The 26961-nt window shown below is 41.2% G+C and overlaps 1 protein-coding gene across 2 annotated transcripts in view; it reads right to left on the reverse strand.

The window, feature by feature from the left end:
* LOC105475872 (acyloxyacyl hydrolase) overlaps positions 1–26961 on the reverse strand; it is a 206135-nt gene that overhangs the window by 70607 nt on the left and 108567 nt on the right. For both annotated transcript variants that reach the window (XM_071095041.1, XM_011731433.2), the window contains exon 12: positions 13315–13406. In XM_071095041.1, coding sequence (XP_070951142.1) covers positions 13315–13406 — 92 coding nt within the window. The remainder of the gene's footprint in view (positions 1–13314; positions 13407–26961) is intronic.

Consider the following 26961-nt stretch of genomic DNA (forward strand, 5'->3'; position numbering starts at 1 on the left):
AAGCTCTAGTCTTACTCCAGAGTAAGGAAGGGGCAGTTGACCACCTGTGGAGAGTTGGAAGGGGTCTGAGGAGCTAACTGCTCTTCAGCAATCTTCCAACCAATACTTCTGGTTTAGTCTCACCTGCATTACTAGAACTCCCACATGTAACCAATCCCTAAGTCTTCCAGGGCTTCTGCAGTGTGAACTGGGCTGCTTCTTGGCATTCCCTCCCACCAGCTTAGGATGCAGCTCTCCTGAATCTACTAAGTCAGTTACCACTCATCTGTCTGATTTCTAGCTTCTAACGTTTTGTGGCTGTTGGCTCTTCTTGTTCTCTTTGTCCTCATGGACAAATTCATTTACTATTGTTAGAGTAGGGCTTTTCAAGGGAGGGATGTAAATGCTTGTGTTCAATATGCTATCTTACTCAAAAGCCTACTCAAAAGCCTGAAATGGATACCTTATACACTGCATCGTTTATGCCCTCTGCCTTGAATATTTTATTATATTTTGGCAAAACAGATGGGAAATAGGCACTGGATCTGAGTATGATACTAAAATAATTTTATGGTCAATAAAGAGGAGTCATTTTTCTTTGGGGAAGTAATCCTTACCTATTTAGTCACAAATGTATTTTTGATCATTCTAAGAATGGAATTTATGTACCAAAATATTGTTTTGCTCATGTCCTGCTCATGAAGAGTAAATAGTGTGGGTATTAATATTATGGATACAGTTAGTTGCACCTTTCATTATAAGAATATAGAAATCTTTTCCAATAAGAGATCATTTTATTAACATTTCTGACTAGAAATAGTATCTAGAATTTTGGGATGAAAGTCTTGTACCAAGCACTAGAAAGTATTTCACATAGTAAAATATACTGCTTTCTTTCATCCCCATCCCAAATCTATAATCTCTCTTACACATTTTAGGAATTGCATTTCTCAAGGAGTGTTCAGAAATCCTGAGTATATAGTGAGATCAATATAATATTTTGATATGTCTGCAAATTGAGAAGATAGCTTTATAGAAAATTATATATATGCAGGGTCTTGAGCTTGTAGTCATAGGACAAGCTGAGGCTACTAGGATGCTATGCATAATGAGGTTAAACTATCACGATCATTCTGGTCTTAAATCCTCCTCCTCTTGCTCTCCTTCCTCCACAAAAATCCAGTGTCCCTGTGTGATCTTGTATTTTACTCTTTCTGTTCTGTTGCGTATATCAAAATCCAGTCCAATGTGCTAGGAGGAGGTGACTGCTTTCGGGCTTGTAAGTTGAGGGATGCACAAGAGGGGTACTTTAAATTTCTTTACTCCACACTTTGCCCAATGCCTACAGAACTGAATCCTTAACTCCGGGCACAGGTGTGGAAGTTAGCCATGTTAACTTTCCAGTTTCACCAGCTCCTTCTACTGGAGGGCCTGGCAGTACAGGCATTTCATGTGAAAACACACTGGTTGGGTTTTGACTTCCAGCACCATAATTCAAAATGAGTAAAACTCAAAGAGAATGGCTGTTACTCTTCCCAACATTGGCTCAGGGAACACAAAAAAATCACTTTCTCTGAGAACTTCCTAATGCCTCCCCAACGCATTTCGGTAGAACAAAACAGTAATATCAAGAATGGGCCTCAAGAGTAATGTAGACAAATTAAAGAGGTTGATTTAAAATGGAATAAATGATTGCCTCCTATGTTGATTCAAGGCAGAACCTTGAATCTGCCTGGAAAGAGGCAAAAATGGAGTTCTTCCAAAGCCTTTGTAGCCTGCCAGAGATCTCTGAGGTAAACCAGATGTGATACGAGTCAAGTAAGACTGATGTAGCATATTCTGATGAAATTTCTTAGTCAATGTTTTTTGTTTGTTTGTTTGTTTGTTTGTTTTGAGACAGATTCTCACGCTGTCACCCAGGCTGGAGTGCAGTGGCGCAATCTCGATTCACTGCAACCTCCGCCTCCTGGGTTCAAGCAATTCTCCTGTCCCAGCCTCCTGAGTATCTGGGATTACAGGCGTGTACCACCATGCCAGGCTAATTTTTGTATTTTTAGTAGAGACAGGGTTTCACCGTGTTGGCCAGGCTGGTTTCGAACTCCTGACCGCAGGTGATCCTCCTGTTAGGCAATTTCTGACTCTGTCCAGAGGCACAACTTGCTTGGGTATAAATTATGAGGCTCTGTTAAGTTGAATCTTAGGGAGTAAGTCAAAAAAACAGGCTCCAGCAGTAGGGTTGGTGAGAAATACCTGGGAACATTTGATGTAAAGGGTTAGGACGGGGAGTAAATTAGGATAAAATTAGGTAACTTATTTTAGACAGGCTTTAAGACTTTATCCAGGGACCTTTTCTGCTAGGAAAATTTAAGAAAAGGGTGGATAACTGTCTTTCTAATGCGGATGGAGGTCAGGCCAGCATGGGGCCAGGGAGATAGACTGAAGACCTTTTAAGATTCCTTTCAGTCCTTTGATATTAGCCACATCCCAGAGTTCTGTGTAACCCCTAACTCACTGCATCATAGAACAACTAAGATGCAGCCTCAGAGAGTGATAAACATACAGAATATGACTCACTGTGGACTCAGAGAACTGGCAATAGGCTAATTATGCAGAGGTGAGGATGGCTACAGAGGAGGTCCTGGGAGTTCACATACAAAAAGATTAGCAGGACGGCATGATAAATTTTGAATTTGGACCAGAAAAATAGTACAGGGAAATAGACTTCAGAGGCATTGTGTTCAATAATTCATGAGCTACTAGACTCAGACAAGGCTTCCTACCTGTTAGGTTAACCTCTCACTGAGATTTCCTCCCCTCCTGTTCTTTGAGCTTGAAGCAGTTGTAGCTTTCTCCATCCTGGCCTTTCCCAGCCCCAGATTTGATTCTAGGCCACTGTATTAGGGTAAACATTAAACTGTGATAAAATGGAGACATTTAAGGCTGTGGATGCTTATACACCTGAAAAGGTTAGTTGTGACATAGCAGATGGTTTTAATGACCTAAACAGCATTTCTCAAAGGATATTCTGTGAAACACCAGTTTCTTTGAATTTTTCTCATAAAACACACTTACGAATTCTACATCGTTCTGTGGTCAAATAAGTTTAGGAAATGTTTTATATATTTTTGAATATTTTATACTTTTTTGAGGATATACAATGCTTTTTGGCATAGTGAAGGCTATAAGAAGACTTATACCAAACAAACTTGTTTCCCTTTATTTAAATTAACATTTCCAAAACTTGTTTGACTTAACACGTCTTTTAAGAAATGTGTGTTAGTACCCTTTAACATCTTGTGGAACTCGTATTTCATAGAAGAGTTTATGAAGAATATTGATGAATTATCTCTGTGATCTGTATTTAAGTATTGAGGTGGCCTAAAAGTCTCAAGTTCAGTCAGTTACAACGATTCCACTAGAGAAATTTGTAGAGTATTCATTTACTTTGATTAATCTGGGTTGTAAAGTTGTATCATTCTGGGCAAAAATTCACATCAAGGTTTGACTTATCATTAGCCAAATTCACTTCTTAGCAAATCTCCTCTTTGTTTCATTTTTTCCACTTGGCTACTGAATTGATGTTTCTTTTAAATTCATTTTCTCCTATTTGTTGATTACATATGGATAATATTTTAATGTTAATTGTGTGATTTAATATTTTAATTAATTTTGCTAATATCTTGCAGAATACTTATTATAGGACACACTTAGAATTCCAAGGGTTTAAGTGACACTGATTTATTTTTACATATCACATCATGCAGTTCCTAATTCAGCTATACTCCTTTGCCTTTGTCCTTACTATTTCCCCCAAAAGGCTAATCCCAACAAATCTTATTTGATTTAGACAATCTGAGAAAATGCACATGAAGGAGGTTTGCAGATTGTAAAGCACTCTACAAGGGCAAACTGATATCCTTATGAGTTGGTTTAGCAGTTCTTTTATTGAGCGCCTGCCATGTGTCATGTACTGTACCAGGTAAGAGGGCTACAAAATGAAGTCACCTGATTCCCACACTCAGGATGCTCAGAGTCTGGGCATGGGAAGGTGGAGCGTGAGACAATTAGTAAACAGGTATTATAAGTGAGGTGACATTGGTATTGTAGGACATGATAGGATCTCAGAAAATAATCATCCAGTTAGATGGGGGTCAGTATGAAGGGGCTGTCTGGAGGGGTATAAAAAAGAAACATAGCTGAAGACAGAGAGGCTGGGGGATGATCCCTGAGGGGTAGGTGCTGCAGCATGGGCAGAGGGCAACATGCTGTCTAGGACAGAGACAGAGGATAGGACAGAGACAACGGGTGATGCCTATGAAAAGATGCTCAGACTCACTAGTAATCAGGAGGTTACAAGTGAGAACAACAATACAATGATGTTACAGTGGAAAAAATTAAGAAGATGAACAATATCCACTACTGGCCAGGGTGTAGGAAAACAAATATTCTCATATACTAATTGTGGGAATATAAATTGGTATAGCCCTTTTGGAGGCCTTATTAAAATTAAAAATGTAAACATTTGGATCCCATAAATTTTTCTTAAGAAATCCTCACACATATTCCAAAGAGTCAGTACAAAATGCTCATTGCAGCATTTTGAAGAGTAATGAGACTCTGGATATAAGTTGGATGTCTACCTGTAGGAGAGAAAAACAACCATACTATGAAACACTACGCAGTATTGGATAAGAAGGAAAAGAGCTCCAAGAAGTATTGTTAAAGTGGAGCACTGATTTACAGTATGTTATATACAATATGATAGCCTTTATGGAAAAATCCGAACAAAGTGTTCATTTCTTCACGTACAAATGAAAATACACAGAAAGGGCCTGGACGGAATCACACTAAACTGATCACAGGGCTTTCTTCTAAGAAAGGGAGTAAAACTGGGGACCAAAAGTGGGGACTTCGGCGTTTACTTTATACACATTAATATTTTTTGTAAAATGAAAATATATTCATATTTTGAGTAATTAATAATGAAAATTTAAAAATAAATAGGGAAAAGGGGAAGTCATTGCAGGTGAAGGGATTTGTCAATATATGGCAGGGAGAGTCCCTCCACCAGGATCCACCGTGTCTACAGATGGTCCTTCTTGCCCAAGGATGGTGCCTCCTTATGCCTGGGTCCCATCCCTTCTTGCCTTCCCTAGACCTCATTCTTTCCTTCATTCCCTTTCTCTGCCTTTTGGGTCATCCTATCAATACAAGTATGCTGCAGGATTTTCCATTTTAACAAGTCTTCCGGATCTATTATTCCCTTGCTGCTATTGCCCCATTTCTCTGAAGCAAAACCCATTAAAAGTTGTGCATGCTCAAGTCATCACCTCCTGAACCCATTCTCTCCAATCAGGCTTCCAGCTTCGCCCCACTGAAATGCTTCTGCTCCAGGTCTCTCCATGTCCCTGTCTTGCACACCCAGTGGTCATTCTCAGCTCTCATCTTCCCCTGCCTCCCCCAGCATTTGGCTGATGGTCTCTTCTCATTTGGACACACTTTCTTTCCTTGACCTCCAGGACTCTAAGCCCTTCCAGTTTTCTTTCTACTTTCAGGGTTGTTCCTTTTCAATCTTCTCTGCCCAGATCTCTAAATGCTAGCATCCCCTAGCCTCTCTGTCTTCAGCTATGTTTCCTTTTTATACTTACTCCTTAGAACAAAAGCTCTCAAACTTTTGCTCTCAGGACCACTTCACACTCTTAAAATTATTGAAGACCTCAGAGAGCTTTTGCTTATGTGAGTTAAAGCTATCAATGTTTATCACATTAGGTATTAAAATTGGGAAATTTAAATGTACATTTCATTATCAGTTCATTTTAGATTATTATAATAAACATGTCAACATGTCACTTTTTTTCTGAAAACAAATATGTTTTCCAAAACTCTCCAAGGATGGCATTGTTTTACATTTTTGCAAATATCTTTAATGTCTGGCTTAATAGAAGACAGCTAGAGTCATGTGCTTCTGCATTCAGTCTGTTATGATGTTTTGGCGAGAGTATATTAAGAAAATCTAGTTTTGGCCAGGCTCAGTGGCTCACACCTATAATCCCAGCACTTTGGGAGGCCGAGGTGGGTGGATTGCCTGAGCTCAGGAGTTCGTGACCAGCCTGGGCAACATGGTGAAACTCTGTCTCTACTAAAATCCAAAAACTTAGCTGGGTGTGGCGGCATGTGTCTGTAGTCCCAGCTACTCGGGAGGCTGAGACAGGAGAATCGCTTGAACCTGGGAGGCAGAGGTTGCAGTGAGCAGAAATCACACCACTGCACTCCAGCCTGGGCAATAGAGTGAGACTCCGTCTCAAAAAAAAAAAAAAAGGAAAGAAAATCTGGTTTTATATACACATGTAGTTGGAAAAGGGAGGAGCACTTCAGTATCCTTTTTAGATAACTATGGATAGCTGTCTTTGATTCTACACAAGAATTCGACAAGTAGTAGTTTCTTAAAGATTGATTAGTTGCAAGGTGGAATCTGAAATTATATCAACGATCTTTTACACTTGTTACATTAAAATGCATTGGTCTGTCTTGCACTTTTAATGAATCTTTTACCAATGCATTATCTAAATCATACACTAATATTTAGAAAATATTGGTTCCTGAGTTATCAAGATATTCCAAATGTTGATACATTTAATGCTATAGTATAAAAAAATCATTTTTGTTAATATTGCTATATATCACATTAGAAGAGTCTTAGACTATTAGGAAACTGTCAAGTTCACACTAGAAGATGGAAATTTTTCAAAATTCAAGTATTTTCTTTGAAAACTCAAATTTTATGATTTTCAACCAATACTGTCAATTATTTTCCTTGAAACTACAAGCTCATTTCATTCATTTTAGATAAAATATCTGCCATATATCCAAGTCTGAAAAATCATGCTTTGTTATCAAGTAATTTTTCAGCAAAAATGGTGTTCCATGAAAAGTTAACTCAGCTCTCATCTCGCCTACACAAGTGCTTTTCCCCAAGACAGCCATCATACTTTGTTAATTTATTATACAATACAAATGTTTTATGCATATTTCATATTTCATCAGATTAAATTATTTTAAAATCAATTTAATAAAATTAATAATGTTTTTTCTGCTTTGTACTATGTGACATTTTTAAGGGAGGATGTTCCCCTCTTGTTTTAAACTGGGAGTGTGTGGAGGTGAAGAACACAGTGACTACTAATAGAGTTTGGTGCCAGCACTTGATTCACGCTAAAGTGTCAACAGTTCTACCTACCATTGCTTTTGTACCATCTGTACAAATGGCTACATAGTGAAAAGCCAAATACTGTTTTAGTATTGCTGTGAAAGTAGTTTTTTACTTGTGGACCCCTTCAGAGGGTTGTAGCGACCCCACAGGGGTCCATGGACCACACTTGGAGAACTGCTGCTATGGACACTATCCCACTCCAGTCAGCCTCACCCAACTTCAGAAGACCACCTCTCTGGTTAATTATTTGTTTTGCAAAGTATAATTATAACAGGGCTAATCATCTGCAATTATATCACATGCAATTTGCGAATAATGGATTTAATAAGGTTATTAAGCCCATTAGTGTTTAGTACTTACGTGTCCTTTTTCGAAACATGAAATTAGGTTAGCAAATTTTAGCTGCAATTCCCTACTCTCCAATTATCTGGCTTTACTGCCCCAAGTGACTTGGTTCAGTGTTGTCACACTGCTTTTCAAAATTATTCTCTCATATAACATCTATTGGGTAGGAGAGAGTAGATAACCTTTAACGCTTCGATTCCAGGACATCTCTCACTAAAGATGTGTTTAAATGCCCCTGAAGAGCATTATTGTGCCACTTATAACAATGGCTTTGTCTGAGCATTTGCTACATCTTTGGTTCAATATGCCAAATTTAAGCTGGAGGCAGAGGGAGCAACATTTAATCTAGAAAATGTCATCTGGTTTGCACTCATTTTTGCTAATTACAGATCTCAGTCTTATTTCTCCAGCTTGGTGTGATAATTTTGGTAGCTGCTTTTGGTTATTTTGGCCTTCATTGCTTTTTATGATGAATTTTAACTTTTTACTTTTTTGAAAAAGCTCTGATTGTTGCCCTGTTTTTCATCCTTATCCTTGGCCTGCAGAACCCTACTGACTGGACTGACTCCTGGCCCCACCTTCAGAACAAGGGGATATGAACAGCCAGAAATGCTCAGTTTAGATATGTTGGGTAAGGGTGGCTATTTTTGTTAAGGTTTTAGATGCCTGTTTTCCTCTTTTGGGTTTGCTGGAAAGATATAGTAAACATAAAGGACAATAATGGAGTCCCACGTTTATTTACCAGCCTGTCAAGCACTCAATATCACACAACACAGGGCTTACTGTGCATGAGACTGCACTATGCCACAGGCTATATACCTTGGCCAAACACTGTTCCAAGAACATCAGGCTCTGACCCATAAAATTAGCCATATCTTGTCTCAAGGTACAGACTAGTTAAGGAGTGGGTAGCAGAAGCAGGATCATCTCTCTTGAGCAATTTTCCTCAGTACTTCTAAACCAAGTAGCATCATGAAGTAGCATCATGTTGCCCAATAACCATGCCCAGTGAGCGTGGGAGAGAACTTCAGAGATCATCTAGTCCAACTCAACTTGAGCACATAAATGAGGTTGAGGAATGCTAAATGTTCCACCTGGAATAACACAGAATGAGCATCCTTATAACTGAAAATACAGACTTCCTTTCACTCTATCATGCCTACTCTGGGATTTTAAATGCTGCTTTCAAATGAGAAGTCCTTCCTTCTTGTAAACATTTTGGTATTGTTTCCCATCTTTCTACATGTGGTATTAGATCTTTGGCTTCTTTAATGTAAGCAGGATTTTCCTGTTATATGAATTGCTTTGGAAAGTGATCTGAACATGAAGTACTATTTTTAATTTTAATTTTTTTTTAACTTTTTTATTTTTACTTTTTTAAAGACAGGGTCTGGTTCTGTTGTCCAGGTTGGAGTACAGTGGCATGATCATAGCTCACAGCAATCTCAGCAGTCTCAAACTCCTGGGCTCAAGCAATCTTCCCATCTCAGCCTCCTGAGTAGCTAGGACTACAAGTACATGCCACCATGCCAGGCTAATTAAACAAACATTTTTTTTAGAGATGAGGTCGTGCTATGTTGCTCAAGCTGATCTCAAACTCCTGGCCTCCAGTAATCTTCCCACCTCAGATGCCCAGTAGCTATTTTGAATCTTTTAAAAATACTTTTTTCTTCCTATTTACAGTTATACTGCTCTATTGCCAAGCTCTTAACCCCCACAGACCTTTTTTTCTGCTTTTGACCTACTCAATTCCTTCCTGAATCACACTGAAGAAAAATCCCAATTTTTTTTTAAGGGATATCACTTATTGAATTTTCTGAAGCCCAAGACTCAAGAAAACAGGTTTTGTTAACATCAACTCAACTGAAAGAACTAAAGGTTTGTAAAGCTAAGGGGTTATGTTTGTAATTAATGCATGCATATAATTTCAATTAAAGTTGTCTTATGAAGGGGATAATAAATTTTGAGAGGACAAAGAGCATAAACAAAGAATGAAAGGGAAGGAGCCATTTTCTCTCCTGATGCTTTCACAAGGTACATTTTCCAAGAATGCTGTTGATACCCATAGCAGAAGGCTGATCATGATGGTAGCCAGCACATTCTGGAGATCCAGTTGAATAGAGAAATCCACTAATTCTGTGGATAAGTATTTGGATTCAAGGGACATGTGCCCAAAATGCCCACAGGAGCTGTATACACCTCTCAGAAGTGCTGCTTCTGGGTCAACATTCTTTTCATTTTCCTGATTCCACAAGACAAGGACCTCCATCATATGCTAATCTCTTTAACATTTTATATACTTTATAACTTTTTATTCCTTTAATAAGGAGATTGGCCTAGCACAGATTATCTGCAGGCATAATTTATACAATGATATATGGATAGTTTAGCTGTAACTACTGCTGGGAAGGACATAGCAAATGGCGATCCTAGGCATGCAGTGTCATGCTGCCTCTGTTTCTGCTTAATGGGGGAATCCATTGCAACTCAGATTCCAAACAGAGAATTTCCCTTTCCATCAAAAGGAGTTAGTATATTCTTCTCCACTCCAGCTGAGTGGCAATGAACACAGGCACAGTACACAGAAACAGCTGGCAAAAAGAGCATTCTGAGAGGAACAGCTAGGGAGCTTGGGGTCCCACAAACACAAAGAAAGAAAAGTTCCTGCAGGGAGGTGAACAACCAGCTACAGTGTGTGCCTCGTCAGAAATATAACAGGTAAGGGCAGGACTTAGAGTCAACACTAAGGAAGTTGCTTCAGTAGACTATGCGTTTTTTGTAAGTAGTAATAGAGAACTGAATACAAAAAGGTACTAGGTCAATAAAGACTAGCTCAGGATAGAGATGATTTTCATATAAGCCATACCTAGATGATCACTTACTTTGTGAGATGGCGTCAGAATTTCTCCGCATAATGCTTATGAGTTAGAAACCATTCATGTCTGAAGACTCTCAACTTTTCCTCTTCCCCTTACCCCATTATCATGCTTGATGGAAGATCCTGTCTGCCTGCTGGGCACTGATCAGGATGATGAGTAGAAACTTCTGCAAGATTGGAGAGCTAGTGGGATTTTACACTGATAAGGGAGTAAACCCCTGGTGGGAGGACAGAACAGATGCAGAAAGGAAGAGGGAGCTTTCCCTCTCATCTCCCAACAGAAACTAAGAACAACCGAACAGAGTCTGGGAGCAGGAGCTAAGTGTGGGTCAAGTTTCGGGGAAGTTTAGATTTAGGAAATGCAGGGCAACTACTGGTGTGTGCGAGCTGTAAGTGGAAAGAAATGAGGAAACACATTTTTATCTGTTTGCTGGGCATGGTGAGTGGATTCCTCTTTCATTCCTTGAGTGACTCCAGTAAAGATTTAAACTACCTGGAAATTAATTTTAAATATCAGATTGGTATTTCTTTTATGGCAACTTCATGGGGCCAAAAGGTAGTTGAGGTTTATAGAGTCAATATGTAAAAATTTAAGCTTTCATTAAAGGCACAGTAAACTGTTCATTGTTTATACCTAACTAATTCTTTTTGTTATTGTCATAAAAGCCTTGATCGAGAGAAAATTCCAGATACTTTTATTGAGAGATGACTAGACTGGGTGGAGGGCACTTAAACATATCTATTTTTTTCTTTTCTGATGTTGACATCTGGGGGATGACCAAGGTTCTCTCTCCCATAAACCTGCTTTGGCTGGGTTATCTCTGGATGTGTTCCAGGTAAAGACAACAGAGGCTGTAGCAGAGGGAAGAGGGGACTGAGGCTGGGGCTTAGGAGGTTCCAGATGTCTGGGCTTATGGGGACCCTAAGGAGGCATATGATGGGTCAGTGAAACAGGGCAGGCCACACCTCCACATGGGGAAGACTTCTTTGGTTCTTAGTCATTTCTCCATCCCATAGCTATGTTCTCACACAGAGTACAATGGTTAGAGTGAGCCATGTTCCCACGCAAAGAATAAAAACAACACAAAGTTTGGGAGTTGTGGGCTAGAAGCATTCTTGCTCCCCAAATTATGGGAGGCAAGAACATGTCTTTGTTATGATATGACATAAGGTTCCGTGAAAACAGACCCTACCACTCTTGGCTGAGCAACCTTGGTCAAGATTCTTGTTCTGTCTATTTGCTCTTGGATCTCTCAACCACAAATGCAGAGACTAATACCCCCTACCTCACAAGGAGGTTAAATGAGAGAATATCTATACAACACTCAGTAAATGCTTGGCATATAGTTACTTCTTACTTCTCAAAGGTTACTTCCTACTATCCCTATTAGTAAGTATTTTAGTATTTTTACACTAATGACAAGGACTAGCCTTTAAAAAAAAAAAACATGATTAAGTTTGAAAAGGTGTAACTACACTGGAAAACACATCTCCTTGACTTTCCCTATATTCACAGGTTATTTCTCTGTCAATATGAGTACGTTTCCCTGAAGGTCAGTTATCTTCCTAATTTCTTCTATACCCCTTTTATCACCCCAGTCTCCCATGCGTTACCCCCCAAAGGAAGTGACTGTTGATCACTTCCATGAACTCTTTTTCCTCGGAACCCCATGGCTCTGTGGGAGACCTGTCATTGCTATATCTCCCTTGCATTACCATTATTTGTTCACTTGTCTCATCTGCCTTAATTGCAATTGACTACAAAGATGGGACAAGCCTTATTTACCTTTAAATGAACACCTGTAACATATGTGCCTGGTTAGGTGGTAAGTATTTAAGAAATATTTTTAAAGCAGATGAGTAAAAATCATCAAATAAATTATTCATGGCATGCGATGTCCTTTGTTCATCAGAATAATTGCTTGTTAAAATAATTAATGTCTGTCCCTTGGGGGCGTTCCTGTTCCTTACAGATTTGGGTAAATCACGCCCCATGTACACTTGCCCTCCTCACAGTTCTCATGGCTTATCTCATGGTGCTTTCCAGCCTTCTGGCGTTGTTGCCTGAGTCAGAGAGGGGCTTTCTAGCTGGTTCTGTCCTGCCTTTAGACCTAAAATCAAAGCTCTACCCTTTCTTCTTTTTTACACATGGAAGCCATTCATTTGCCATCTTCCTTGTGCTTATTAACTGTCATAAATGTTTAGGGGATGTTTGGAGAGAAATTACTTCTCATATCTGTGACATTCTACCATTCAAATACTAACCAGGCCCTGCTTACCTTCCAGAGATCAGACAAGATCTGGTGTGTTCAGGGTGGGATGGCCATAGACTCATATCTGTGACTTTCTACCATGTTAGGGACACTTGCCAAGTTTCACCAGCATCACAGGTGTCCCTGCCAAGTGTGGGCTCTGGGAAGCAGACCTCAGGCCTTAACACCAAGGCATATGTAGTGAATTGGGTTTGTGTGTCACTCAAACTCACCAGGCCTGTTCTCTACAAATCTGGGGCATTAAAGCCAGGATGATTCTGGGACCTTGAGAAGTGCCAATTAGCTTCAGCCATTATCTTTATAAATACTAATTTCTGAGAACAAATAATCAAGTAAACTTTGTTTTTCCTTGAATCAGAAAATTTCAGTGATGTGTTCAGTATATTCCATCAGAAGTAAACTATGGAACTCTACCCCTACTCTGCCCATAGCAGGAATATGCTTTTCTTTCCAGCACTGCTAAAATGCAATTTGCATTACATCCTACTGTATGGTGGATGAATTCAAGTTCATGTTCTAAAAGCAGTTCCTAATAATTCTCGTTTCAACATCTTGGGAGCAACTCCCATCTCTTGTTCTTTCTTTACACAGATGTATTGAAATGTCTGAGGGCATGCAAAGACCCTTACCCAACAGTGGAGTCCAGAAATCCTGTAACACCAGAGAGTTGGGGCCAGTCGAGCTCATCGGTAAGGGCTGTTGGTAGATTGATGAAAGAGTTCTAAGGAAAACAATAAAGTAGCAATTATCAAAATGGTCATTTATTTCCTAAAGGTAGTAAAAAAATTCATGGCCTGAGCATCGCTCTCTGTCTGTCCGCCTCCCACTCTCAATCTCTCTTTTTAAGGGCTTTTGGTATTCAAGGCAGATGCCTCTAACCTTCAGCTTCATCAGGGAAGTCACAATGATCAGCACTACCCTTGACCTGTCTTCTACTCAGCTCTTGCGAAACATGCAGGGACATTTGGCATCTCAAGCACTTGGGAGGGATGCTTTAGCAGACTGAACTTCCCACTCTTACATTTTCTGAGATTTTCTCCATTTTGCAGTTTAGACCATCAGAAAGTCAATCATCTGAAAAGTAATTAATCTGAAAAATAATGCCCAATCCCTCAGAAAAAAAAAAATGCCTTCCCTGGGTTCAAAGCTATGGCCTTAAGGCATTAAGGTGGTGCCCTCTGACCTTCCTGGGGGTCTCAGACATTTTAGAGAATCTAACTGTGGTTCCTTTCCCCACAAAAATGCACATGTATTTAACCTGGCCTGTGATTTCAGGAGGCTCACGGATCCCCTGCAACTCCTGCACAATTTGTCAAGAACTCCTGATACAAAGTGTTGACAAAAATAGGATTCATTTGAACCACACTTCTATGGCTTGTGCAAAATCAACAAAGAAAAATGTGATGAGCTACAACCTTGTATTGTTCCTTTTATGAGTGACTTCTGGGACTAATCTCTCCTGTGGTCTAATTTTTAGAAAAAGCGTATCTAAATTGGTATGTTTGGAATAGGGCTGCCAGATTTAGCAAATAAAAATAAAGGGTGCCAGGCAGGTGCTGTGGCTCGTGCCAGTAATCCCAGCACTTTGGGAGGATTGCTTGAGCCTACGAGTTTGAAACCAGCCTGGGCAACACAGGTAAAATTGGTTTCTACAAAAAATAACAAATTAGCTAGGTATGATGGCATGTGCCTGTGGTCCCAGCTTCATGGGAGGCTGAGACAGGAGGATTGCTTGAGCCCAGGATGTCAAGGCTGCAGTGAACCATGATCACACCACTGTACTCCAGCCTGGGCAACAGAGTAAGACTGTCTCAAAAATAGATAAATACATACATAAATAATAAAGGATGCCCAGTTAAGTTTGAATTTCAGGCAAACAAGGAATAATTTTTTGGATTAGTATGTCTCATGCAATGGTTGGAATATACTTATACTTGAAAAATTTGTTGTTTATCCTAAATTCAAATTTGACCGAGTATCTCGTATTTTATCTGGGCATCTTTCTTTGGATAAAACCTTTAAAAGCCAATATTCCTTTTTTGCCTTCACTGACAGGAAGCCTCCATGAGTGGCTGCAAGAAGCCTCTGTATTTCTCAATATTGAAAATCCATGTTCCCTTTGGGTAAACGTGAAAACCTTGAGTCCTCCTTTAATGCTATTTTAAAATTTAAAATAAATTAAAGTATATCTAAAGACAAGCACGTCAAAGCAATTGTAGTTTTAGCACAATTTTCCAAATGGCACATGCCCCTGATCTCCTGCTTTTTTCCTCATCCATGAAGATCCCTCTCCTAAAGAGACTCTGATGCTAGAGGCTGTGAGGGAAAGAAAAGCCATTAACCCCTTGAAAATATGTCTTTATTGTTCTTTCTTATTGCAAGGTAGTACATGGGTTTGTTTTAGAGATGCAAACATAATCACTTACAATGCAGAAATGAAAGCCCCCCGTCACCTTCCCCTAAGAGATAACTCTAGTGAGATAACCATGGTTAACAATTTGTGTCGTGTATAGGACAGTTTATATGTGAAATCTACCACAAATCTTTAAACTGGGAAAAACTCAATCCTCCTACTTTCAGAGAGATAGAGAATGAGAACTCAAAATAAATAAAATGCAAATTTATATTTCTTAATTGTGGACTGTTATGGGTTGAGTTATGTTTCTCAAAAAGATGTGTTGAAGTCTTCACCCCACCTCCCACCTCAGAATGTGACCTTGTTTGGAGTTGTTGCAGATGTAACTAGTTAAGAAGAGGTCACACTGGAATAAGATGGACCCCCTATGACTGGTCCTTATAAAACAGGAGGAAGAGACAGAAACGAAGACACGGTGGGGAAGGCCATGCAACGGTGGAGGCAGAGATTTGAATGATGCTTCTGCAATCCAGTTAATGGCAAAGATTGCCAGCTGTCACCAGAAGCTGGAAGAGAGGCATGGAATAAATGTTTTCACAGACTGCCAAGAAGGAACTAACCCTGCTGACATCTTGATCTCAGACTTCCAGCCTCCAGAATTCGGGGACAATCCATTTATGGTGCTTCCAGCCACCCAGCCTGTGGAACTTTTATATGGCAGCCAAGGAAACTAATACGTGGCTTGAATTGGACAATATGCTTGTTGCTTTTGTTATTCAAAGGACTAAGACATGAACCCCTTTACTGTGTTTACTTTCAAAATAATTTTTAGAACAAACAAATGTGTTCAAAAGCAGCAGTCATCCTGTGATATCCTGTATATTTTCTGCAGGTCTCTGAGCTTCCTCTGCTCCTCCTTCTTCAATTGCCTCCTCCTTCCACACATGCCATGAAACCTCCATCCTTATTCTTATCCTAAGTGTGATTTCCAGCACAGTTGGGGCTGGAAGAGGGAGGAGATGGTCAGGAAGTATGGCGTCCTGGGATGCACTTGTATTAATGATGATTTATCCTCTTTAAAGAACCAGAAACAACCCCATGGAAAGAAAGCTCCCAGTAAATCTTGGAGGACCATGCAGTCTCAGTGACCGGTACTCTGTCACCCCTTAGCATTCAGCACCCACCATTTTCTGCTCAAAACTCCACCATTACTGTGACTCAGTTATTCTGTTTGGGTTTCTATTTCTCCTGCCACTATAAAGCAAAACTTTTCTCTGTGTTTTATCTTATTTTTCCCTACATCTTTCTGCTTACAATGTGTGTTTACTGTAGGATTTGAGAATATTCAATTCTGCCAGACAAGACAAGAAAAACAAATAGAATGGATGAAACTCACAAGATATGTTAAGCAGAGATAGTGAGTAAGCAAGTGGCTTGTGAGATGCAGGCAGAATTTATGAGCTGTGTTGAGTCAGTAACCTGCAAAACACGTTGAAATGTACAAGAATGATAGTTCTTTTCCACCCCACTCCCTCACCTTTTTCTCTGTCATCTGTGCAATGGTAACTCCAGACTTGGGAAACTGGATGAGGAACTAGGTTTCTGATTCTGTCTGGGTCTGCTCTCCCTTTCACAGGAAGGAGTTAGACAAGAACTATGCAGGCATAGAGATACCCTCTGTAGCCTGGCACACTAAGGGAGGGGTAAATAATTCTGAAGTGTGCCAGCAAAGTAGAGAAAGGGCTTTGCTCTAGAAATCAGGTGATCTGTCTTCTATGTCTAGCTCTACAAATACAGAGAAGAAACACAAATCAAGAAAACTCCATGATTGGCTCTGACACCACTGGAAATAGGTTCCGTACCCACTGTAGCCCTCATTCTCAGTCAGGGGTGGGTGATGAAGTTCTTGTCTTCAGTGGCGGAAGACGGGATGTTGAGAGGAGGGGTAGGGTAGGTGGGAAAACGGCAGGCAATCCTGTCTTGGGAAGTGGAATCTCCATGTTCCTAACGTTCTCCAAGCTCAGTTCTCTCTGGATCAATCTGAAGAAATGGGGCTCAGCTACCTGGGAGATTCCTGGAATCCTTGCTGATATCTTGGAAACCACAGTCAGCCTTGGAATCATCCCCAACAGGATTTCAGCTGGAGTGGACAGTGGCTGGTGCTGAATCACAACTGGGGCCAGGGTAAGTTTGCATTCCTCAGCGGGAGCCCTGGAAGGCCCAGGCAGACCAGCTGCATAGGTTTATCCTGGTCATTCAATTAGCTTCAAAATATAGCAAGCCTGTGCTTTCCTGGTTGAATGTTTTAGACTTCACTTCTGATGTTAAGCCAAGGTTTTACTGTCATTAGTGTGCAAACTTGGGGAAGATGTATTTCAGTTTCAGTATCTCCAACGGCTATAGAAATATCACCTTATTTACTTCAGCAAGACTGTGGGGAAGACCAAAAGACAGTCAGAAGCAGGTTGACAAGTCAGAGCCCTACTATGTGAAGCATCATGTTTAGGGCGGACCACCTAGTGTCCCTTTCCAAGTGAACTGTCCCAGGTTTAAGAGGAGTGATATTTATTTGCCAGATAATATAAAAGGTTTGAGCAGACCAATAGAAGTAAATTTGGTAGATAAAAATGAAAAGCAGTGGCTATTAATAGCAAATGTTTTATAGACCCTAGCAAAAAGAGAATGTTTAAGTCCTATCACATTAAACACTAAAAGCTTTATTCATGCAACATTATATCCAAGATATTTCAGGCATTTGAGGCAGGAGGAATGCAAATTAAGATTTTCCTCATCAACTCCTGCTTATTCCTTTTGAGCATTTATGTTCTTAGGAAACTCGTTTTAAATGTACCTTAAATGTACATATGTGAAAAAGACTGAATATTTACCAAGAAAAATTTTCCAAACTTAAAGAGCATGAGCAACCTAGTGAGTGTTAGATCACTACCGCATTGCTTCAAAATTTCTTCTGACCTTTATCAATGATAGATATTTATTTTTATGGCATAGTTGGCACGTGTATACTATTTTGTGTAATATTTCATTTAACGTTTCCCTGTGCGTGGGTAGGTGTGTGCGTATTTCCATGCATCGACAAAGCCCACTGGTTCCCATTTTTTATGGATATTTAGTAAATACAATAATTTGAATTTGGTAATATTTTAAGCCCTAACTTCAGCAAGCAATTGATGTTCTTAAAGCTTTGTTGCATGGGAGAAAGAGAGTAATGACACCAATCCCTCATTCATCTGATTCTGCCAGTCTTCCGGCAAAACAGGCAGTATCCTCAGTGCCTTCCTTCACTGTTTATATTTGGGCTCTCTCCATCCTGCACTGCTGTGGACGATCTGCACAGTATATTCCCTTTTCTATTACACGTACCTGCATTAGACCTGAATTGATTATTTTCAAACAGTACAAAGTCACGTGGAGGAATCTAAGTAACCACTGTTGGAAAAAGATGAAAAATGTCATCACCAGTTAAATAAGCATTGTTTTATCCATTCCCCAGAATTAAAGTCTCAAAGCACATGAGGAATTGTTACTTTACCAAAAAAAAAAAAAAAGAAAGAAAATAGCTCTTGGGTTGGTATTTTTAATAATGCTGGAGAGTTTCAAGGCCCGGGAATCAGAGACAAGGACTACCTCCTTAACGTTGGGACCATAGGTCTCCCAGTTCCACTAGCTGGCTTCTCGGCTCCTCCTCCATCTGTCCTGCAGTGGTGCCTGCAGAAGGTAAGCAGGGTTCCTCCTGCTTTCTGTCTCTCAGTCCCACCGTGCCACCACACCACCTCCCATCTGCTCAGGTCCCCACCCCTCCCATCACCTTAGTGCCTTTATTGTGGGAACACCACATTATGCAACTTTCTGAGCCTTCCTTGGCCCTCACACACACTTTCCTGCCCGACTCCCATTTCTGTAGCCTCTGCTACATGAATCTGTCCTATAAATAAATGTCTACTTATTCACGATGCTTGGATGTGCTGTTTCCTAGATAACTTGCATTAAGCCAGAGTGGGGAAGGGAACTAATTCTGGGTTCCCTTTATGTGCCAGGCACTGAGACAGGAAACTTGCACAAATTGTTCAATTCAATGACACAACTCTATGAGGCAGCCTTCCTCCCTCCTCTCCTCTCTCTCTCCCTTCTACAAACACTTTAGAGCAACTAACATGTATCAGATTGGATATTCCCTCTAATAAAGAACAAGTACTCATACCTCAGACAAACAGCAGCAAATTAAATGACCAACCCTTATGGTAAATAGCAGTTTATACCCAGGTTCTGGTGAAACAAGAAAGGGAGAGGCTTCCCATAGCCCACTTGTATCTGCTCCTTGCTTTGCCCCCAAGCTGCCAAATCCCATAAAATGACAAAATGGGCCAAGCTGGGCTAGACAGTCCTTGAACATGAGGCTTCCTGGTTGCCTGTTTAGGGGGTAGTCTCCCAGACACTGCTTTGGGTGAAAAGTTCTGAAGTGCACAGATGATTTGAGAGCTGCCGCCATCTTTTCCTTCTGTCTTTCTCTTGTATGGAGGCCGTGTCTAATTTATGAAGAGTGGAGAATGAATATTTTGGGGTCAAATACGGAAACCATATGTGACCCTACACAGAAACCCACACACACCCTACTCTTCTGCACCCAGGGCCTGTCTGGCCTGACACATCCCGGGGAAAGGCCCCCAGGGAGATGGCACACACCACTGCTCTGGAGGTCTGTCTTCCAGTGGGGCCTGGCAGATGAAGTTCTGGGAGAATGTAGACAGGATACATCATCTGGTTTCTGCCTCTGTCATCTCAGGCTTAACTGGATTAGGTAGCACAGTTCTCATAAACTAAGGATTTAATATAGACAACTTCAAGAAAGTAATTTAACTCTGTGCATTTGATTTGTAAACCATATAATCTCCCTTGCAGTGAGATGAGTCTCATATTGAGGGAAAGTCCCTGTGGCCCTATGATTCATTACACACACAGAGGCACACAGAGGAAAACAGGGGTGGAGAGAGGGGGAAGGGGAAGGGGAGGGGAGAGGGAGAAACATCAGGCACCAGACTGTGCTGGGCACTCTGTTGGACATCATCCCAGGCAGCCGTGGGCTCCTTCTTCATGGGACTCACCGTTCTAGAGAGGCACAGACAATAAACACTTCCCATCTGGGTAACCTAGAACTCTTTCCTTAACCCTTCTGTGCTTCAGTTTCATTACCAATAAAAATAACTTAATAATAGTACCTATCTCATTGGGTGGTTGAGAGAATTAAAGAAGATAATCTATGCATGACATTTAGACTTGTAAGAACTCAATAAAAGTTGGTTGTTAGTCGTATGAAGGGCAGTCCAGAGTACTGTGTCAGTACATAGAAGGGACATCTGTCCCACATCTGGGGCTTTCAAGAAAGGAATCTTGAAGGAAGATTCCTTATCTAATGTGTGAGTCCTGGAAGGCTAGGAAGAGAGAATCAAGCACAGAGGGGCCAGGGGGAAATAGTTCCAGCATTGCTAACACCGCATGCAAAACCCCAGGGCTAAATTCATCATGTCATGTCCAAAGGAGACCAACAAACACCAAGCATTGCAGTTATACATTTTCATGTAACAGGTAGCCCCCAAATTTAGTGACTTAAAATATACTACACACCAGCAGACCAGTAGCAATAACTGCTCAGCACCTGGTACGATGCTTATTTGATGTACATTCAACTTCAGTGAAATAAGTCATTTTCAGGGAAAAAGTAGAGTGTTTCCTCTTCGACCCTCTGCCAGTCCAAAAGCTTATGAGGGCAGTGAATAAACAATCAAATAAAAAATTCTAGCAGCATATGACATGTAAATACAAAGAGGACAAAATGGCAAATAATACTCTATGTTTCATCATTTTGCTTGAATGTAGCTCTTTTTATTTATTTATTTTTACCTTGTCAGCTCCTCTTAGTTTCTTTCCTTTCCTTTTCTATTATTTATTACTTAAGCTCTAACTCTATGATTTATTTATTCAATGAATGAGTCGAGGGATGCATTTCTCTCACTGCCGCATACCAAATGAGAACGCATTGTACAGTTAAACTCTTTCTACTGAATTCCCTTCCTTCCATTGTTTTTCCCCCCCCCCAGGGTGACTGAATAACTTTTTTTAGATTCATAAAAGCAAGAAAACAAGAGTATAAAATATCCTCTTCATATACAGAGATAACCACAAATCAATTCTTTTCTAAGGCCATTGAAACAAACAGAAAAAACAAATTCCTCCAAGGGCCAGAAATGATCACGAAGAGGTACACATCCTCGAAGCTGATTCTTCTAATACCTTTGATTCTGTAAAAGTTTAGTCATTTCTAAAACAGCCAGACTGCAATTTGTCTGGGATATGGGTAGTTTTTCTTTTTGGGGGGTAATAACTGGAATTTGATACCGGAAGTCCAAGGTCAAGTTAGAGGGGAAAGTGGAGAAGAGCTCACTGGGGCCACCTGCTCACCAGGACTGACCTGGGCTCTTGTTCCCCATGACTGTGATCATAAATGACGATCTCGTTTTCTTTCTCTCCTCTCTTTCACTTTATACCAAGAGGCGGTCCCAAAACCTTGCCATTCCACCCCTTTGGGCATACACATCTGCTGGCCCCGGGTGACTGCAGCAACCTCTGGCCGGGGGCCCTGCCTCCTCACTGTCTTCCTACATCTTCAGTAGTGTTTCCCAGAGTCTCATAGGGAGCTTCTTTGAAGTACAGATCCTGATTGGGTAGGTTTGTGGTGGGGCCCTAGAATCTCATTTTGAATAAGTGCCCTACATGACTGCAATGACTGGCCACGAAGGGAAACCCTAATCTGCAGGCTTCTGTAGCTATTCAATGTCATCCTCCACCACAAGGAATCTCCATGTCCCCAACCTCTCCTGACAGCCCTCCTCTCCTACCCCCCTCAACAACCTGGGTCCCCCTGAACCTACCCCTACCACCTCAGACCTCCAGGTCTCTCCACAAGCTCTTCCTCCAGCTCCACTGTCTTGACTGCTCAGTTGCTAATCAACAGCCAAGAGTTGGCTACATCTGGACTTCCTCTCAGAGCCTTCCTCGCCTGCCCTGGCCTTTCTCTCTTAGGCATCCTCTTCTAGGTCTCATGGTAGCTTGTGCATGCCTAGCTGATTGCACCTAACCCTCTAGCACTAGGGCAGGGGCTGGCAAACCGTTTCTATAAAGGACTAGACAGTAAATATTTCAGGTTTGTAGGCTGTTTGGTCTGGTACGATGCTTATTCGATGCACATTCAACTTCAGTGAAATAAGTCATTTTCAGGGAAAAAGTAGAGCATTTCCTCTTTGACCCTCTGCTGGTCCAAGAGTCCAACCTCTGAGGTTTCTCTTTCTCTCTGTCGTGATTGCTTAGTTCTGCTGTTGTCATAGACAATATATAAATGAATGGGCATCGCCGTGTTCCAGTGAAACTTAGTTTACAAAATCAGGGAGGGCAGCGTCTGGCCCAACAGCCATAGTTTTCTGACCTCTACTCTAGGATCCAACAGACTCAGTTTGTGTCTGGGCTCCATGTTTAACCTTTTGTCAGTTAGCTAAACTTGCTAAGTCTCAGTTTCTTTATCTATAAAATACATATAATAGTAGAGTCATTTCAGTATTGTCTTAGTCCCTTTCCTGCTATAGTCCATATTCTGCTATATTTTCTCAGTCCATAGTCTGCTATAGCAAGATACCTTATAGTGTAATTTATAAACATCAGAAATTTATTGTTCGCAGTTCTGGAGACTGGGAAGTTCAAGATCAAGGTGTTGGCAAATCTGGGTCTGGTGAAGGCCTCTGCTTCGTAAATGGTGCCTTGTTGCTGCATTCTCACATGGGGGCAAGGGAGTTCTTTTACAAGAGCACCAATCCCAGCCATGAGGATGAAGCCCTGATGACTTAATCCCTTCTCATTGGCCCCACCTCGTCATACTAACAGTGGGTATTTGTTCCAACATATGAATTTTGGGGGACACCAACATTCAGACCATTGCAAGTATTAAATAAGATAATGCTAAATAGGATACTTGGTATTTGGTAAGCACATGGTAATGTTTGCTTTATGTTGTTATTATTATTATTATTATTGTTAATTATTGTGAGCTTATTTATCTTCCCAGCTAGACTTTACATTTTCTGAAGCTGAGCTGGTACTTTTCACCTCCAGAGCCCCAGTTATCCACCTTTATCTATTTCTCTGTTTTTAATAATAGAACAGTGATAGTTGGGCATAGGGCTGCCCAGCCACGGACTGCAATTCTTAGTCTCTGTTGCAGCTTGGTGTGGCCATATGACTAAGTTCTGGACAATGGGGTATGAGAAAGAAGTGATATTTACCACCATCGTGCCAACTTCTCCCAAGGGATGTATGTGCCTTCACTTGGTCTTTTTTCTTCTCTCCAGGTGACAGGTGGCAGGATTAGGGGCAGCTACCTCGGACCCCAGGATGGAAGCTGCATGTTGAGGATGATCTAACTTTCCCCCAGCCCTGGACTGCTTCCCTCTGGATTACTACATAAAAGGAAACACTTTCATCTTAAGTCACCAAATCTGGGACTCTGTGACCACAGCTGAGCCCATATCCTGCCCTGTTAAGAAATGCTGATGCATCTACTCATTCTTGTTGGCTCTGAAATACATGTTACCAACATGAGATCATGACCTCTTTGCTGCTTTCTGCTCTGCTTTCCTTTGAGCTCTTTAGCAGTCAGGCTTAGCGATGCTATCCTCAGTTTCTGCCTCTGGAATCTTTGGACTTTGTACTTCATGCATGCTTTTCCTTATATTCCTCCAGGATTGTGGTTTAGCTCATCACTCTGCCCAAACTCCAAACCATTTCCTTGAGTAGAAATTCTGTATGATTTCCCTAGGAAATTATGTAGAATCCAGTCTTGCCCCCTAGATATTTGACTAGAGCTGGGCTGGATAATCTCTGCCTACTCCCACTCCTTCTAAGGAATTGCATGGAAGGAATTAGTTGAAAAAAAATGAATGAACAGTGTATTACAATTAATTCCAACCACCCAACATTATTTTTAAATGATGGAATTTTCTCTTTCCATATCCCAATGAACTTGAGATTCTAGGTGTTTCCCCTGTGATGAGTAATTTCATGAGCTCCATTTGATGGCTAAGGAATGTGGGGGAGAGTGAAGCAGGTTACAGACATAATTAACCAGGGGGCAAGAGATTGTCCTCTAGTTGCAGCAGCAGGCTGGATAGCACAGGCATTGACGGACTCACACTGCTTTCTGATACAGAAGTATTTCATGTACTGGCAGAGCAGGTGTGTGGGCTGAGTAATTATAAATGCTTTTCAGAAATATGGAATTTAAAATAATTTCCTCTTGTAGTTTTCATAATGACTGGTTTTTGGCTTTTTACTTCTCTCAGAAGGCAGCAGGGCCAAGATGGTGGATGTTTTCAGAACAATGAACCTGGGAGTGCACCCTACATGGCTGGCAGGTGAGAGATCCGGATTCTCACCTTGAGTAGGGAGAGAAGGGCGTCGAGTTGATCAGAATTCAGGAACGGCCCGTCTGGCCTGTTCATGAACAGGGAAAGGAAACGGAAGAACATTCTGTCTCTTGTGGCCTGGTTGCTACTGGAGAGCAGAATTCACCATGGTGAACACAACTCTCTTTTTCTGACAGAATCAATGAGAAGTAACTAGGATTGAGGTTTCTCTCCTCATTACCTAGCATCTTTAATCCGCTAGCCTGCAAGATGGCTGAGGAGCACAAGATGTAATTTTGTCCAGTTTTACTAAACAATAGCTTTTCTTCATCTTAAAATATAATAAGAAAGCACTATAATGCTTAGATATTTCTGGAGTCGACACGAAGGTAACTCAGATAGAATTTCCATATTTTGTATGCATCATGAAAATCTTCCTCTGTGCTTAAGGGAGGCTTTATGTGCAGTGATAAATCCAGAGAGCGGGAAGCAGGGCGGGTGAGTGAGAGTAGGGTGAGAGCTTCGATACTGCCTGTGCTGTTTGTGGGTTAATAAAGAGTAGCCAAACCTGATATACAAAATCATCTCAATGGGAGAAATGAAGTGCATATAAGTTTGAGAGATGGAGCCACTTTGCTCTCTAGTGAATATGCATTTTCAGCAGCTAGATTAAGGATTCATTTTGTCCTTGACACAGCACGAAATTCAATCTGCGTCTACTTACCCTACAGACAACAGCCTGCCAGGGGTCGTGCAAAGATTTTATAATAGGATCGGCAACAGCCTTAGCTAGCAAAATAAACATTTGGGAAATTGTATTTCAGAATCGCTTTTCTCTCATCGCCCCCTCCCCCAGCCCATCATGCAATTCTGATTCAGTGAAATGCAGCATTTAATATTTTGGAAATAATTTTTGAACAGATGGGGGAAGAGGCAGGAGGGCAGCATCCCTTGCTGGCCTCAATGATCTTTCCACCTCCTCTTCTTTTTCAACAAACAACTCAAGCAGCGATTGTTTTTTCCCTTGAAAGAAAAAAAGAAAAAAAACAAAACCAGCACGAAAGTGTTTTTGGATTTGCTCTTCGTCTTCCTTTGACATCTTTCTAAGTTGAGGTCTTTCTTGTGGTTTGAGTAGGTCGATTTGAACCTGACTACTGAGGTTTAGATATTTCAGAGAGAAGCTCAGGTTGTTTAAGGAGAAAGGGAGCAGACAGGTCGGAATGAGACTCAGAACCCTTCGTGTCTGTGGAACCATGAGAGAGAGTCTTCATACTGTCTTTATTGAACTACAAATATCTTTCCAGATGAATACACTCCTAATCTAATTAGCTGTAAACAGGACTCCTGGGTGCCCCACTACTTAAGCAGAGGATGGCAAGAGCAGGAGAGAAGAGGGGCCACTGCACGGAGAATGCCCGACAGTGGATTCCTTTTCAGCGGATACAGCTGGGATGGGGTCATGTACACACAGACGTGTTTTCTGCCTTATAGGGAGACAAAGGCAAAGAAGTATCAAGTAGCCTCATAGAAGGCACAAGGGCCCATTATAAAACAATACCCACTTGTTTTTCTATAGCATTTACTGCGCTTGCCAGACAATATGATCAGGTCCTCGGTGCAGCAAAGGAATGGAACGAAACATGTCTGGGCTCCCTGAAGGGTCTTGATTTGTAACATGCATTCCTATCATCAGACCCCAAGGGAGACTCCTGCTGGAGTTTGAGGTCTTTCGCTGGCACATGAGACAGGCAGGACCACAGGGTGCTATGAGACAACTCCTTCCTTTTTCCCACTGCCCACTCATCTGTGGTGCTAATTCATCCCTTGCCCTGGAAGAAAATCCAGACCAGCCCAATTATGCCTGTGCTCATGCTCAGATAACATATACTCTTCTGGTTATATTCAATTCCATTTCAGAAAAGAAAAATGTTCAGTCTTCACAATTTTAAGTAAAACTTCTTGCTCCCTGTCCACCCTGGACTTGAGACTGGCCATCTGTACTCAGCATTGGGAATGTGGTCCACTTTCTTTGTCGACTTGGCTAGATTTTCCTTCCACTTGCTGGCTGAGGCTTGCGGTGGAGGGAGAAGAGGTACAGTCAGATGTGATTGCCTCTAGCTGGGCAGATATCCAAAGCTGACTTTCTACAATGAGGGCTGTCGTGGGGCTCTTGAGAGGCACTGTGGAGAACGGGTGACTGAACTTGCCATGGTAGAGTGAGTGCATTCTCTGCACCCCACTCGTCACTTAAGTTTGCTGCTTCAGCCCTGCTCTGCTGGAGGTTAAGCCCTGTGAAGTCACCTTGCCCCTGCAGGCCATCCTCTGCAGGATGTCTAGTGGCCCAGGCTAGCTCTCCCTTCCTGGGGCTCATGTCCTCGTCCAGGGCCCATGCTCTTTCTGTCCTGCTGCCTCGGTCATTGCTCTTACATTCCCCATGGGAGTGTCCAACACCAGTC

The sequence above is a fragment of the Macaca nemestrina genome, chromosome 4, assembly GCF_043159975.1.
Source record: "Macaca nemestrina isolate mMacNem1 chromosome 4, mMacNem.hap1, whole genome shotgun sequence".
Taxonomy (NCBI): domain Eukaryota; kingdom Metazoa; phylum Chordata; class Mammalia; order Primates; family Cercopithecidae; genus Macaca; species Macaca nemestrina.